Source organism: Crocodylus siamensis, chromosome 4, assembly GCF_052110815.1.
Source record: "Crocodylus siamensis isolate JL-2025a chromosome 4, ASM5211081v1, whole genome shotgun sequence".
In the NCBI taxonomy this organism is placed as follows: domain Eukaryota; kingdom Metazoa; phylum Chordata; order Crocodylia; family Crocodylidae; genus Crocodylus; species Crocodylus siamensis.
Window position 1 is genome coordinate 236,387,798 of NC_143398.1, and position 15,700 is coordinate 236,403,497.

Genomic DNA, 15,700 nt, shown 5'->3' on the forward strand with positions numbered 1-15,700 from the left:
AGGTCCCCTACCTGCTGTCATCACCGCCAACAGTGGTGGGGGATGTGTTGGGGGGTCCCCACATCCACATCCACACACTGCCCACCTAAGCTCCGTACTCCCGCCACCCCCCTGGATGTGAGCCAGCCCCAAGCCCATGCTCCCTGCCCCTGCCCAACTGCTGCTCCCTGTCCCCTGCCATAGCTCCCCCCATGCCTGCTGCTTCTGTACCTCCTGCCTGGAGTGAGCGCTGCAGCAGGGAGAAATGGAGCCGCTGGACGCCAGGGAAGCTAAGCTGGTCCCCACATCGGAAACAACAGCCCCACTCGGAAGCTGCATGCTGGCTGGGTCAGATCCTTCTGCGCATGAGGGTAGGAGTGAGGCGCAGTGGCTGGGCAGCATGCACTTAAATGGTGGGTACCTGCAGACCAAATTAAATTGCCTGATGGGCTGGATTTGGCCCACAGACTGGATTTTGTGCACCTGGTTTAAACGCACATGTAGATGGTGATGTCTGGTTTAGTTAACTCTGACTCAAGTTGTGCCATAGTTTATTCCGTTGCATTTATTGCACATGTAGACACACCCAACAGGTAGCAATCTTTCCTTTGTGTCATGAAACCAATGCCTCATCATGGTATTAGGGCCACCTCCATTAAAGAACTTCATATATTAAGAGTCTTAGGCTTTCAGAATATTTTTTTTATTTTGATTGAAGGCCTCTGCTAGGGGATTGATTTTTTTTTTTTCTCCTAACACTTTCAGTATTTGCTTAAAATGTATAATTATGTTACACATTCATATGCATCTTGGCTCAAAGTGATGTAGGTATTGGATTCTAACTTTGTATTTTTCTCTCCAGTATTTTTCATTTTTAAGACTGCAAAAGAGCGCCCCAAAATTGACACCCCTTTTTGATGGATGCTGCATCCATAGACTGATTAATGAGAATAAGAAACATTTACTCATACTTTTGAAATGGCACTGTGTTGGGTGCATCTGTCAGTTAGGCATCATCCTAAGGCATAATTGTGAAGTGAATGTATGCATGAACATATACATCAAAACAAGGTGATAGTAGAAAACAAACAGAACATTCCTTCAGTCCCAAAACAGTGTTTAGGGAAGCATAAAGCCAAAAAAATAGCCCTTCTAAAGACACAGGCATATTATTTCTTAAGTCTATGAATGTTAAATTCTGCTTAATTTATTTGAAGTGAAATTCTTTGTATATTTTAACTTTTAGATCTCAATGCTGTGTTGGACAAGCAGCATTTCCTTGATGAAACACCAATTTCCGTGTATCCATACTACAGGTCTTTGGGTACAGCTTTATATGGGAAGGACAGACCTGTAGTAGAAATGCCAAAACCAATCACAATCGCAGTGGATCCTTACCTCTGGCAGTTTTTACAGAAATCTGACAGACTACTCCAGAAAATAAATGAGGACATGGCAAGATGCCACTGTGACCTAAAATGGCCCCAAACTGAAAGTGCCCAGCCTGAAGTTACGTTGTCTCCATTAGTGGCATTGTACAAACAAAGAAGATTGATAGTTGAAGTGATCCCAACTTGGAATGAAGATGCTACCACTGCTTTTTCACATATCATGTCACAGTACAAGGTTGCTAAGTATCACATAAATGCACTAGTTTGGGAAGATATAAAAAAGAAAGTAATGAAGGATGGAGTTTTGACCACCGCTGATATTTCTGAGGAGATGGTGGTCATAGCAGGCCACAGGTTGACTGTGGAGGGTATGGAAAAAGAACTGAGAAAATATATGGAGAAGACTATCAAAGAAATGGAAAAAGAAAAGCAAAGTTTAGAGATAGCTATTATAGTTGATCCAAAGAAGTATGCAATTTTGCGCAATTCTAAGTTCGAGGCAAGTATTTGTAAGGAATACCCATCTCTGAAGATGTCTTACAGCGCTTCAACAAAGAAAATCAGCCTGTATGGAATAGCTGCGGAAGTGTATAAGGTCAAAAGTGACATACTTGAAAAGGTGCAGGATATGGCACAGAAGGTAATTAATATTCACCCTCAGATTCTCCAGTTTCTGCAGCATGTAAATAATGAAACACTGTCGCAGAGTTTATTTGTGACAAATAAAATTAACGCCATTTATGAGCTGGAGAATGATACGGTGGTGCTAATAGGACACTCCCTGGCAAACCTGTTAGAAGCAGAAGAGAAAATGAAGACAAATTTAGACTGGAAATGCATTCCTGTGGAGGACAGAGAAGTCATCCAAAAAGTGGAATGGAAGAGACTCACAAGCTCTTTGTGTAGGAAACATAATTCTTCGTGGGAGACTGTTGTAGTTGATTTCCTGATGCCTGAGGGGAGAGAGGGGCAAGTAGTTGTCACTGGCTTCTCTAAGGCTGTCTCAGATGTCTATTTGGCACTTTCTGATTTTGTAGATAGAAACACAAAAATAGAAAAACTAATCCAAGCTCAGTCTGTGGCAGTTGTAAAGTTCCTAGAGACGGAAAACTCGAATATTTGGCTTGACCTACAGAAGAAAAATGTGACAGTGAATTTTGGCACAAAGTCTTCACCTAAAAGTATTTCCCTGGCTGGACCAAGAGTGGATGTGATGAAAGGGGTGACTGTAGTTGAACAAATTCTATCCACGCTGCATGCAAAAGATGTGTTAATTGATAAACCAGGGGCCAAGGCATTTTTCAGAGACAAAGAATATGTGTATGTCATTGAGGCCAAACAAAAGTTTAAGTGTTTGATCCGGCTGCAAGAAGATGGAGAGCAAGAATCTGGTGCAGTTGGCAGTTTTAAGACAGGACTGCCACTTTGGAAAACGAACCTGCCAAATGGGGTGGTGGTGGCAGTGTTTAGAGGTGACTTGTGCAGTTATCCTGTTGATGTTGTGGTGAATGCCTCAAATGAAGACTTAAAGCACCTTGGTGGCCTTGCCGGGGCACTTTTAGCAGCTGCAGGCCCAGAACTCCAGACAGAGTGTGACCACTTTGTGAGACAGCACGGGCGTTTGCAGCCTGGGTGTGCGGTGATTACAGGGGCTGGGGAACTCCCTTGCAAACAGGTGGTGCATGCTGTTGGGCCCAGGTGGGTGCAGGGTGAAGCAGAAAAGTGCATGCACCTGTTAAAAAAAGCCGTTAAGGAAAGTCTAAGACTGGCTGAAACCTACAATCATCGCTCCATAGCAATTCCTGCAATCAGCTCAGGAATTTTTGGATTCCCATTAGAAAGGTGCGTACATTCAATTGCAACGTCCATCAAGGACTTCTTGGAAGAGTCTGTCGGGGACAGCTCGCTGAAGGAGATTCACCTTGTAGACTCCTCGGAGAAAACAGGTCGGGCTCTCACTAATGCTTTCAAAGAAGTGTTCAGCAATAAATCACCCCACCCCAATTTACGTGCCCCTTCCAAAACAAGCCAACCACCCAGAGAAAGCAGAAATATTCAAAGCAGAGAGGATCACCGTAGGGTCAAAACAAATGAAGGTCTGAACATCATCCTGGAGGAAAGGGACATTCAGGATGCTACAGTAAGTGTTTTCGTTTTCTAGACATCATTTAATTTTATGAGAAGTGTTTTTTTTCTTTCTAGACTTAAACAGAAAATGAGAAAGCAGTAGTCTGATTTCGGAACTGAGTCTTTCATAATGATGCATACGCAGTGTGCTAATTAAATAGGTAAACAGAGAGACAAGTCACAAAGTTCATGGCACAATCTGAATCCTTGTTCAAGGGGGTTTGGATTGTACCTTTCATTTAATTCCCAATAAAGAAAAGCTCACGTACAAACTGCTCCCAGTTTCCAGGTTCCAAATGTAACTACCACAGATGTCAGGATGTTTGAATCTAGATTCATGAACCACCATTCATTCCCTTTGTTCCTACTACCAAGTCTTATGTGGGCTGTGAGCAGTTTCTTTCCTCTCTCATCGCGCTGATATGTGAGGTATCCAGCTTGTAGGATTTACCATTCTTTGAAAAAGCAGCACCTGAACTAGGTGCTTGTTTTGTCTTTGCTGAAAATAAGAGCTGATGACATCTTTGTTTCCACCACGCTCCGCATATCTAGAGGACATCAGTCTGGTTTAGCTGGACTAACATTGTCTAATTCAGTGCGACTCCACTTAATGCTTAGTCTGTGTTTTTCTCCTTCAAGATTTTGGGGGGTGTTTAGTGCTTAAAGCGCTCATAGTTTTTAGTATATTTCAGTGGTCCCTAATTTTTTTTTTCTTGACTGTTGAAAGTCCTCTCAAAGACTTGCTCTGCCCCTTTATAGAGCAGGAGTATTGCTCTGGGTAGAACTGACTGCTTTTCTTGACCTTTGTGGGGCTCTGTTATTGAAGGAGACTGATCCCCCTTTAAAAATGCCTCTTCTAATATTATAAGGGAACTTAAAGAAAAAGTCTGGGTTTTTCTCTTTATTGAGTTTTCATGATGCAAAAAATCAGTTCCAGTTTCCACCATCTCCATCCTAGTTTTGTAGCTGCGATACTGCTTTTCTAAGCATCCCATCCCACCTCCACTTGGGAGAGGAAGGAAAACAGCATTAGTTATAGTTGTGTGTGACATCTCTGGGGCTGAAAGAGGACATTGCCTTTTGCTGCCACAACATTTTTTATGGCAGGACAAAACCCAAGAAAGCAGACATCTGTTTCCCTTCCCATGTGAGAAGTTAATCAGGTGCACAAGTACCTGCCTGCAACTTGTATTTGTTTCTCCGTCTTGCAGCTGCTGCTTCTGCTTAGGACCTGCTATGCAAAGGAGAAGCTGTATAGCAGCATTTCTTCCTAGAGGAAGTTAGGAAATGTTTCCAGGAATGGAGAGCATCAAAATGTGGGATAACCACAATGCCATAACTAGGGGTCCACCTAAATTGCAGAATTTCACGCCACAGCAGCGCCTTGTAATCTTGCTCTTTTTGCCATGCAAACCATGCTCCCCCTCCCCCCGCTTACCCTAACCCTAAACACCCCCCACACCTCCTGCTGCTCAGTGGCCAAGACACAAAAACCATGGCATACATCTTGGCCACTCAGCGGCTGGGGGAGAGGGAGGGAGGGAAGGAGGAGGGGCACGGTGAAAAGTGTGAGATTAAAGGTGCTGCTGTGCCACGAGCTTCCACCACGATTTTGGTAGGTCCCTATCCGCAACAGAGGAAATCCCCTGAGTCTGTGTCATGCAGAATCCCCATTAAGAATCAAGTTCCTTTATGTTTCATGTTGAGTGGTACTGAGATAACTTATTGGTGCCAATGAATATTTCAATTTAAAATCCTGTTATAAATATCTTTGTTTTCCTTTTGTTTCAGACGGATGTTATTGTAAGCGGCATTGGTACAGATCTCAGGCTTGGTGTGGGTCCACTTTCCAGAGCCTTGCTGAAGAAGGCTGGAGCAGCCCTACAGCTGGAGTTTGCTGCGAAAACAGAAGGACAAGTAGCTAATATAGGGGCTGTGTTCGAAACAAAAGGATATAACCTGACCTGTGGTTTTTTGTTTCATGTTATTATGCCTACCTGGGATCAGGGGAAAGGAACTGCCTTTCAGGTAGCAAAATTTCGATAGCTTTTTATCTGACTACTGATTTTGTATAAATGTGCTTCCTAGACATGTAAACAGATTTAATGGGAATCCTGCACTAAATTTGCACGCTAGTACTTTACAGCGAGTAGGTTGCATTTATTTATTTGACATAGATTTCATAGACATTCGGGCCAGAAGGGACCTTGTAAGATCATCGGGTCCAGCCCCCTGCCCCAGGAGCAGGAAGCCATCTGCGGTCAAAGGATCCCAGCAAGATAAGCATCCAAATATTTCTTGAAAGTGTCCAGAGTAGGTGCTTGCATCACCTCTGTGGGGAGTCTATTCCAGGTCTTGGGGGCTCGGACAATAGAGAAGTTTTTCTTTATGTCCAGCCTAAAACAGTCTTGCAGGAGTTTGTGACTGTTGGACCTTGTCATCCCTTGAGGTGCTCTGGTGAACAGGGGTTCCCCCAGATCCTGATGTATACCCCTATGTACTTATAGGCTACCTCCAAGTCACCCCTGAGCCTTGTTTTCTCCAGGCTGAAGTGTCCCATGGCTCGCAGCCTCTCTTCATAAGGCCTGTTATCCTCCCCTCTGATCATGTCCATGGCTCTCCTCTGGACTCTTTCAAGCTTCTCCACATCCTTCCTAAATTGCGGAGCCCAGAATTGGATGCAGTACTCCAGATGCGGCCTCATCAAGGCCAAGTACAGTGGGAGGATGATATCCTGGGTCTTGCTTGAGATGCATTGGTAGATGCAAGCCAGAGTTTTGTTTGCTGTGCCAGTTGCAGTATCACATCAGTGGCTCATATTCATCTTGTGGTCAGTCATGACCCCTAAGTCTCTTTCAGTTGTGGTACTAGTGAGTATAGCTTTGCTGAGCCTATAAGTGTGATGTGGGTTTTTATTTCCGAGGTAGAGTACCTTGAATCTCTCCATCCGCCCACCTTGCAAGCCTATCGAGGCCTGGATCATCAGCCTATCCTCAAGTGTGAATAGTCTTCCCCAAAGCTTGGTGTCGTCAGCAAACTTGTCCAATCCACTTTTGACACCAGTGGCCAGATATGTCGATGTCTGTTTACCATTGAGGGTTTTTTTTAGTATCAATAGAAACTCCCTGGGATTAGAGATTAAATACTGTACTCACCAAAATAATCTCTGATGTGTTTTACAGAGCCTAGGAGACATAGTCCAACAATGCTTGAAGAAAACCCAGGAGCTGTCTTTAAAGTCTGTCACTTTTCCAGCAATCGGGAGTGGTGGGTTTGGGTTTCCCAAACACATTGTGGCTAAATTAATGTTTGATGAAGTATTCAAATTCAGTAGCAATCACAACTTGAAGTCTCTTCAGGAAGTTCACTTTTTGTTGCACCCAAGTGATACAGATAACATTCAGGTACTTTCTCTCAAGACAATGCCTTTCCTGTTTGATTTTGTTCTAGTTATTTATTATCAATATAATGTAGTTAAGCTGGGGGGGTTTATAGGCCAAATTTAGTATTTTAATTCCAAATGATTTCCATGACAGCCTTATGCCAGTTTCTCAGTGAGCCTGATCTTGTGACTGACCCTCGTGTTGGAAGTCCTGGTTCATGAAAGATGGGCTATTGAAGTCAGTGTCTTGGAATCAGAAATCCATACTCAAGCAAACTGCCATTGACTTTGAGAGTTAGTCTATGTAAATAATATTCAGTGAAAAGTGAGGAACAATCTCAGGATTTGGTCTTCTGAATGAGAGTTGCAGTGTCAAACTTTTAAGGAAAAGCTGAGAAACATCTCAGCTGGAGATACATAACTATTAGTTTTGCTTATAAATATATTAATGTTTGAACCTATTTCTCCTGGCCAAATCTCTGAAGCCTTCACTGCAGCTGATAAATTTTTGTTTCTCTTTCTAGGCCTTTACTGATGAACTACAGTGTAGACTTGGAGGTAAACACAAGGCTGCACCTCCAAACCCGAGTAAGTTTGTTTGTTTGGATTGGACTTTTTTAAGCAGTTTTATCCGTGTGCTGGTGACAAGAGAACGTAGGTTGCAGGACAAAGAATATTGTTTCCTTTTAAATGGATTGACACTTTAAATCTTGACTGAAAATCTCTGGAGAGAACACATTGTGTGGTGGTGAAACTTCTGCTCTTCAGAGATGGTGCCAACCTTGCTACTTGAAGGAGAATCTGCTCCTACTTCACATAGCCCAGGGACTGTTCCATCCATTAGGTGTTTGAGGACTTAGCTGCTACTCTCCCAATAATTATGCATCTCAGAGGACCAATTCCATTTAGCCTGTTAGGCACCTAGGTCTCTTTGACAGAAAAAAGGAGCAATGGTCTCAAGTTGCAGCAAGCGAGGTTTAGCATGGATATTAGGAAAAACTGTCTCACTAGGAGGGTGGTGAAGCACTGGAATAAGTTACCCAGAGGGGTGGTGGAATCTCCATCCATGGAGGTTTTGAAGACCTGGCTAGACAAAGCTCTGGCTGGGATGATCTAGTTGGGGATGGTTTTGCTTTGAGCAGGCGGTTGGACTAGATGTGACCTCCTGAGGTCCCGTCCAGCCTTAACTTTCTATGATTCTCTGGTTCTGTCTCCCGTTCTTGCAAAGGGAAGTTTAGTATATCTCTAGAAGCTGATTGTATTCTAGTTTGGGAAAGCTCTTCGGCTCTCAATGGGAAACCTTTATGTACCTACAGCTAAGCATTGAACAGAGAATTGCCTACAGACAGCCAGTAGTAAACTCTGGATGTACAGGCAACCCCCGCTTTGTCCTCTTAATTGGTTCCCAAAAAACTGAGTGGTAAGTGAAATGGGTGTTAAGCGAAACTGAAAGTATTTGACGACCCACAATGACGATCACAATTGTTTTTAATGACCCAAGATGGTGACCGTGAGCATGCTAACAAAACTCGCTGATTGCTAAGTGAAATCAGGTATTAATTTAAAATGAGCCTTATAGCGAAATAGCACTAAGTGAAACAGTGTTAAGCGGGGGTTGCCTTTATGCCTTACTTAGGGCTACATATTAAATGCCTCCATTATCACACAATCCAATTTGTCCAAAGGGGCAGAATGGGAAGGAAATGTATGTATGACCATAGTGAAGAGAGGAAAAAGGAAATGATCCTATGAGCCTTATATCCAGTAGTCTAGTTGATAGGGCACTTTTCACAGTGAAACAAATGAGGGATTAATGTTGTGGCTGATTTGAAAAAACTGATATTTTTGCCACTTGCCCAATCTAACCATATCCAGCTAACAAGCATATTAACTTTCATCTTGATGGAAATGAGTCAGTGCCTGGTTGATTCCTGTTCCTTATACAGCTTGTGAAAGCAGAAAGCAAAACACTCATTTGCTCAAAGATAACAAAGAGGATAACAGTGGATTTATGTAAAGATCAGGGGTGGTTTCTTTTCCACTTAACTAATTTGTAGGAGGACGGGCCTGCCAGCACAGTCGTGAAAATATGAGTGAGCAGCAGGTAACACACGTGATGGATTCACATCAATACAGAGTCCATCTCTTCTCCTGTTGAAAAACTTTGTCAACATCAGCGGGCGAAAGTTATAGCAGTATCTAATAGGTGGGAGGTGGAGGATAGGTAAAGACCCTATAGAAGCTAGAAATCTGGGTTTAGAAATCTTGGTGCCAAAGAAGATATTTCAAGTTTGGAGAGGCCAAGTTGCCAGCACTTCGCTAACTATGCAAGGCATATGTAATCTCAAGGAAATAGCAATTTTACTAGAACAGACCTCTCTCAGTATGTTTGTTATTACCTTGCAGGTTTCTTTGGGCAAGTTTCAACTCCAGTACTGGGAGTTCACGAGATGCAGATTGGTTCCATAACATTCCAGGTAGCGACTGGAGACATCACCAAGGAAAAAGCAGATGTTATTGTAAATGTATCCAACGCAACATTCAATTCCTACTCAGGTACTTTATTGCCTATATGCAATTTAATGATACATTCACTGCCAGTTGTTGAAAATAAGGGAAAATATTTTCAATATTTAAATTTTTTTTAATAAAGTATTTTCATAGATTGTAAGGCTGGAAGGGGCATGGAATTTCATCAGGTCCAGCCCCTTGCACCAAGCAGGAACGATAACTGGGGATCAGGTGACTCCAGCAAGGTGACCATCCAGTCTCCTTGTCTGTTTCTCAAACTGGTGATGAAGGTTAACAAAACAGTAAATGCGTAGAGGTCTCAGTCTTAGGGGGAAGCACCTGCTAGCAATTCCCTCTCGTTTATAACAAGGAAAATTCAGTTTCAGCATATGTGCTTATCCCAGCTATGACATAAAGAAGGCAACACTCTGTTAAGTAAACAGGTCTTAGTGCCCAGGTGCTGTACAGATCCTATAAATATTCAGCTAGTGGTGCATGAAGTATTTAAGGTATGTGCAGATGATTATATTTGTTTCACAATAACAGTTGTTGAGGTAAATAGAAATTTTAGAGCCCATAGCCCCTCCAGTAAACTGTGACCAGCACTGCTACAACACATCCCATCTTAATATAGGTCAAAGCAACCAGTGAGGAACTAAAGTTTTACATGTTAAAATATCATTACAAGAAAAAAAATGTGATGAATGATATAATACAAACCAAGGAGACGGCCTGGTGACTGGTGCATTATAAATTGATAAAGCTATGACATAGCACATCTGCAGTCAAGAATGAATGCTATATATTTTTTGCAGGCAATACAACACATCATGCTGATTACTAAGCACAGCAGGAACTAGCAAGGCTCAACATCTTGGAGATTTTGGGCTCATGGGAATTTTAGCCACAGAAGGAATGTAAATTCCGGCTCTCTCTGCATGAAAACAGGGCAAAGTTTGAGAGTTAATTAAAACTTTCTCATTAAAGTGTGATATGTTTTTTTGATAGTTTGACTTGCTAAACTGACGTACTGCTTCTTTTTTTTGAAGGTGTCTCCAAAGCAATTTTAGAGGCGGCTGGACCCCTGGTTAATGGAGAATGTGCCCAATTAGGTACAATATAGCTATGTGTTCTGTTTATTTTTTTTTCTAAACTTGTTATTTCTAGAATTGGACTGGATTCTTACACTAACTCATTATATGGCAACATTTTCTAATCCTATCAGATAACAGGCATATATAAATTGTATTATAGAAAATAATTTTAGTTTTTCATAGATTTATAAATTGTAAGAGGCCAGAAGGGACCTCGGAAGATCATCAAGTCCAGCTCCCTGCATGAAGCAGGAAAGGTAACTGGAAGTCATGGGACCCTAGCAGGGTGACTGTCCAGTCTCCTCTTGAAAATTTCCAGGATAGGCAATTGCATCACCTCTGGAGGGAGCTTATTCCACCATCTGGACACCTTAACTGTGAAGAAGTTTTTCCTAATGTTAATCCTGAATTGATCTTTCAGGAGTTTGTGGCCATTATTTCTGGTTTTTCCTTCAGGTGCCCCGGTGAACAGTTGCTCTCCGAGCCCTTGATGCACTCCCTTAGTGTAGCAGTAAGTCGCAGGTCGCAGGTCCCTCAGCCTTTCCTCGTATGGCTTGCCCTTTAAGACTGTGATCATACAGGTGGCTCTTCTTTGGGCTTTCTCAAGCTTGTCCAAATCCTTGTTTAAGTGCGGCGCCCAGAACTGGACGCAGTCCTCCAGCTGTAGTCTCACCAGTACTGAGTAGAGCAGAAGAATTACCTCCTTGGCTTTGCTGGAGATACATCGATTGATGCATGCCAGAGTATTGTTTGCCCTACTGGGTACAGCATCGCACTGCCATATTCATACTATGGTCTGTTATTACCCCCAGTCCCTTTCATTCGTGGTGCTAGTCAGTTTGGTGCTGCCAAACCTGTAGGTGTGTTGGGGGTTGCTCATCCCAAAGTGGAGCACTTTACATTTCTCGACATTGAACTTCATCAGGTTTTGATCCGCCCAACTCGCTAGCCTGTCTAGGTCCACCTGTATCCATAGCTTATCTTCAAGTGTGACCACGCTTCCCCATAACTTGATGTTATCTGCAAACTTGGCCAGTGAGCTCTTCACCCCCACATGCAAATCTCTAATAAAGATGTTGAAAAGTACTGGACAGAGCACTGACCCCTGCATGACACTGCTGCCCACTTCTTGCCAGGATGACACAGATCCATTCACTATGACTCTCTGGGTCATACCCTGCAGCCAGTTTCTCACCCACCTGACTGTCTCAGAGTTAAACCCACAATCCTCCAATTTTCTCATGAGGACATTGTGGGATACTAGATCAAAGGCCTTTTGGAAGTTTGTTTTTGAATATTTCCACTCTCAGGGAGTTGTCTTTTGGACAATGAGCATGTTTAAAGAAGGAAGAGAGTTTGGAAGGCAGAGATTTTTGGAGCTTACTGAGCATTTGAAAATAAGTATCATGTTAGAATCTAAATGGTGAAGAAACTTTAGCATGTGCCTCTCTTTACGAAGATGAACAGTCGTAGTGACTGTAGTAGAACTTTATACTTACATACTTTAAGTTTCTTCTTGAACCAAGGTGTCAGCAATTTTGGGAGTGATCTCACTCATAGACAAGTTGATGGGATTTGTGCCAGGGACTCAGTGGGTGCAGGATCGGTCTCCTAAATACTGTTAGTTTGAGGTCTTTCAGATTTAAAAGTGCAATTGAAAGCATGTATTTAATTGAAAATATGTAACTCTATAGACCACATGTAGGTGTTTTTCAATAGCCTTTCTATTCTGTTGGATCAGTACTGAACTTAAATCTTTGTCCACTGTGGTTGAATCCCACTAGCTTAAGAAAGATTGTCAGTACATATCCTGAGGCAGAAAATGAAAGAAAGACCCCATGAATTCCAGCAGATAAATCCCAACGTTGCACTTTTTAAGCCATTTTTCTCTCTTGTCACATCCATGAATTATTCCTTTTTGTAAGCCTGATCTGGCAAGGTACTGAAGACAGCCTGTAAAGGACCTAATGCTCTCATCTCCTGAGTGAGTAGGCATGGAGAACTCTGAATATTTTTGAGTGGGCACACAGCATCTCTTACTCATTGTCTTTTGCTGTGTTGGGCGATGTGTAGCCTTAGAATGAAAACAGACATTATCTGTGACACATGATTAGCTGTGTTGCGATATGCTGGCAGCAACATGGAGCGTGGGCTGCGTATACAGAGGGGGGACCCAATGAGAGTTTTCCCCTCCCTTGCACTTGCAGATACCTGCTGAGGAAATGTGTATCATGGCTGTGTTCCAACATGGGACACATATCTGCAAGCCAGAAACATGCACCCTGCTTTGGGGTGAAGCCTTGCATTTTCCTGTTTACTCGGACACTCCCTGGAGGCTTTGGGTATGTGTCTGAGTAAACAGGGAAACCCTGACTTGCCTCGCTTACCCAAGCACATATCAGGAGATCCCTGGCACTCATCTGGGTAAGCAGGGAAAATGAGCAGACACCCCCAAGGTGTGAGGGACCTGATTCTGCTTGGAAATTCCTGGGGTATGCAGGACCAGGCCCCGTAAGCTTGTGGACCCCCTGCCTGGGGTGGCTGGGTGGAAGAAATCAAACTTCGCGTTGTGGTTGAATCAGAACTGACAGAGCCAGCTTTTCTTTATTTAGGGCTATACTGTGATCACAGGGAGAATTCCCTACAGCAAGGGGAATCACCCGCTTGTTTGTTTCAAAGGATTTCTCAGACTCTCTAAGTTTACAAGCGTATTTATACTTAAGACAGAGAAAGAGATAAAAAATACACCTTGGAGAAACAAAACAATAGTAAATTACACAGAAACTTAGAAAGTTTACTTAAACAAACTATCTATGCATAGGGCGAGATATCAAGATAACCCAAGGCATGCAGGAATGCACAGGGCAAGATATCAAGATAACCCAAGGAATGAAGGAATGCGGATTCCTTATCTCGGAACATTTGAATTAAGCAGTATCAGCACTTCTGGTCTTTGTCTGTTTTTTTTCTAGTCAAGTAAGCTAATTACTTCTACACTGGAAAGCACAGGCAGCATTAGGCAGCCTGTCCTCTCCCACCATAAACAAACAGACATTGGATAAAGCAGCACAATTTATCACTCCCTTCTGTCGTGGCCACAAATTTGAGCATTTGTGGTGTGCCAAAAGGTATGGACATCTGTTTGCTTTCACTATATGCCAGTATAACATTTTTTTACGGTGGCACAAAGGCAGCACTTGATGCCGCCCTTACACTCACAAAGCCACTGGAGTTGTGTAATGTAGGTTCATTTTACGTTCTAGGCAAAATAATAATTTATAAGACTTTTTGCTTCCTATGTGCCTCAGGCTCCTTAGTGTAGCCCTATAACCCCTTGTCTTTTAAAAATCAATCAGCTTGGCTCTGAGATAGTAAGAAGTCATCTCTGAAGGTAAGGCAGAAAACAGGGGGTTTTCAGGCAGAAATTGTGTAGCCTTTCTGCTGGCACACATTCTTAGAAATGTGAATGCAAATTAAATATTTGTAAGTTAAATGTGAATTTAGAAAGCTGGCTGTGTTAAATGGTAAACTGTTCTTTGTAGAGTTTCCCAGTTTTATTGGTAAGTAAGGCAGGAAATGATGAATTTGTGCACAGTTCCCAACCAATGGAAGATATGCTAAGAGTAGCTAGCAGTGAAAACAGTAATTGGGCAAAGCTGCTAGAATATCACTAGATGTGTATGGATAAAACATATAAGTTAGATTCTCTTACTACTCTTCTGCTTGCAAGAATCAGGCAAGTTTATCTTCTGACGGCCATATTCTGACCTGGGTTAAATCAGCATTGCTCCACTCAAGTCAGTGGAACAATTCCCCACCAGCTGATATGCAGATATGTTATAACAGAGTTGATCTGTTTATCTTATGACTCATTTCTTTAACTTCTGTCTTCCAGGTGCACAGCGTCACAGTGGCTTCATAACCACTCAGGGTGGAAAACTGATGTGTAAAAATATTATTCACCTTGTTCCCCATAACAGCATCAAAGGCCAAGTGTCTAAAGTGCTCCAGGAGTGTGAACTGAAAGGATATGAGTCTGTCACCTTCCCAGCAATTGGAACAGGTTTGCATTCCCTTAGAAAAGTATCAAATCTCCTTTGGTTTAGTCTTTATTTAAGAAAGGTGATGGATTTGGGGAACTAAGTCAATATTATTATCACACCTGAGCTGGGAAGAGGAGTATCAGGTGGATTTTGAAAGGAGAAGCCAAATGAAGATCATTTAACTAACAGCCCATGCACTAATGGCATCTTTTAATACTGTCACTTTATTTTACGGGTTTTCGTGTAATTATCTATGTATCATTAGCACCTAAAGGCTAGACAGTTTTCCTTTTTATGTTGGTAGAAGCATAATCAGCCCAAATACTTGCCAGATCTTTTAGACCAGTGATTCTCAACCAGGATGTCTAGGCACCGTGGAGTACTTTGAGATCCTTTCGAGATTGCCATGGGGTGCCATGTAATGTTAGCACTGGTGGGTATGCAAACATGATTCAGAAGATAAACCCAGAGATTTCAGATAGGAATCTGTACTGTTAAAATACATTGTTACCTGCTGTGGTCTTTTTGAGTTCTTTGAAACTGAAGAATTGCACTATTCTTTTTTCTGTAGTCAAAAAATTAATGAAAAGTAAGAGTTGGCATTTTTTAAGGGGTGCCTCAAATCTAAAAAGGTTGAGAATCACTGTTCATGCTTCATAATACTGGGAAGTGACTATGTGACGGAGGAGCCACATTCAATAGGTAAACCTTGAATAAATCATGTAGCAATATGCAAGGATCAATCTACTATTCATGCTAATTAATAGTACATTGATACTGTTGTAACATTATCCAGAAAAAAAATGTTGCATTTTAGTATTTCTCTAAAAAATTTGGATGTAGTTTTTTTAGTCTAAGGAACATTAAAAAGACATCTTTTAATATGAGCGAACAATTTCATATCTTTTTTTTTTTAAGATTCCTGTAACATTTTATTTAAGGGAGCCACCCTGTTTATTTCAAAGGAACTCTAAACCTGAGGAAGGAGTACCATATTTACTCAAATACAAGATAAGGGTTTTTTCCCCAGTCAGCCTGGGGAAAACCGCTCTTCATCTTATAGTTTTATAGTTTCACAGGTGTTAGGGTCAATAGATCATCGAGTCAGACCGCCTGCCTTGGGCAAGAAAGAGCACTGGGGTCAGATGACTCCCAGCCAGGTGCTTGTCCAGT

The 15,700-nt window shown here is 42.2% G+C and overlaps 1 protein-coding gene across 1 annotated transcript in view; it reads left to right on the top strand.

Moving 5' to 3' along the window:
• The window catches only part of PARP14 (poly(ADP-ribose) polymerase family member 14), a 42,491-nt gene that overhangs the window by 11,837 nt on the left and 14,954 nt on the right, over window positions 1-15,700 (top strand). The window contains exons 6-12 of the mRNA XM_090045953.1: window positions 1,226-3,510; window positions 5,289-5,525; window positions 6,680-6,901; window positions 7,404-7,467; window positions 9,286-9,435; window positions 10,440-10,502; window positions 14,380-14,547. Of these exons, the coding sequence (XP_089902079.1) occupies window positions 1,226-3,510; window positions 5,289-5,525; window positions 6,680-6,901; window positions 7,404-7,467; window positions 9,286-9,435; window positions 10,440-10,502; window positions 14,380-14,547 (3,189 nt within the window). The remainder of the gene's footprint in view (window positions 1-1,225; window positions 3,511-5,288; window positions 5,526-6,679; window positions 6,902-7,403; window positions 7,468-9,285; window positions 9,436-10,439; window positions 10,503-14,379; window positions 14,548-15,700) is intronic.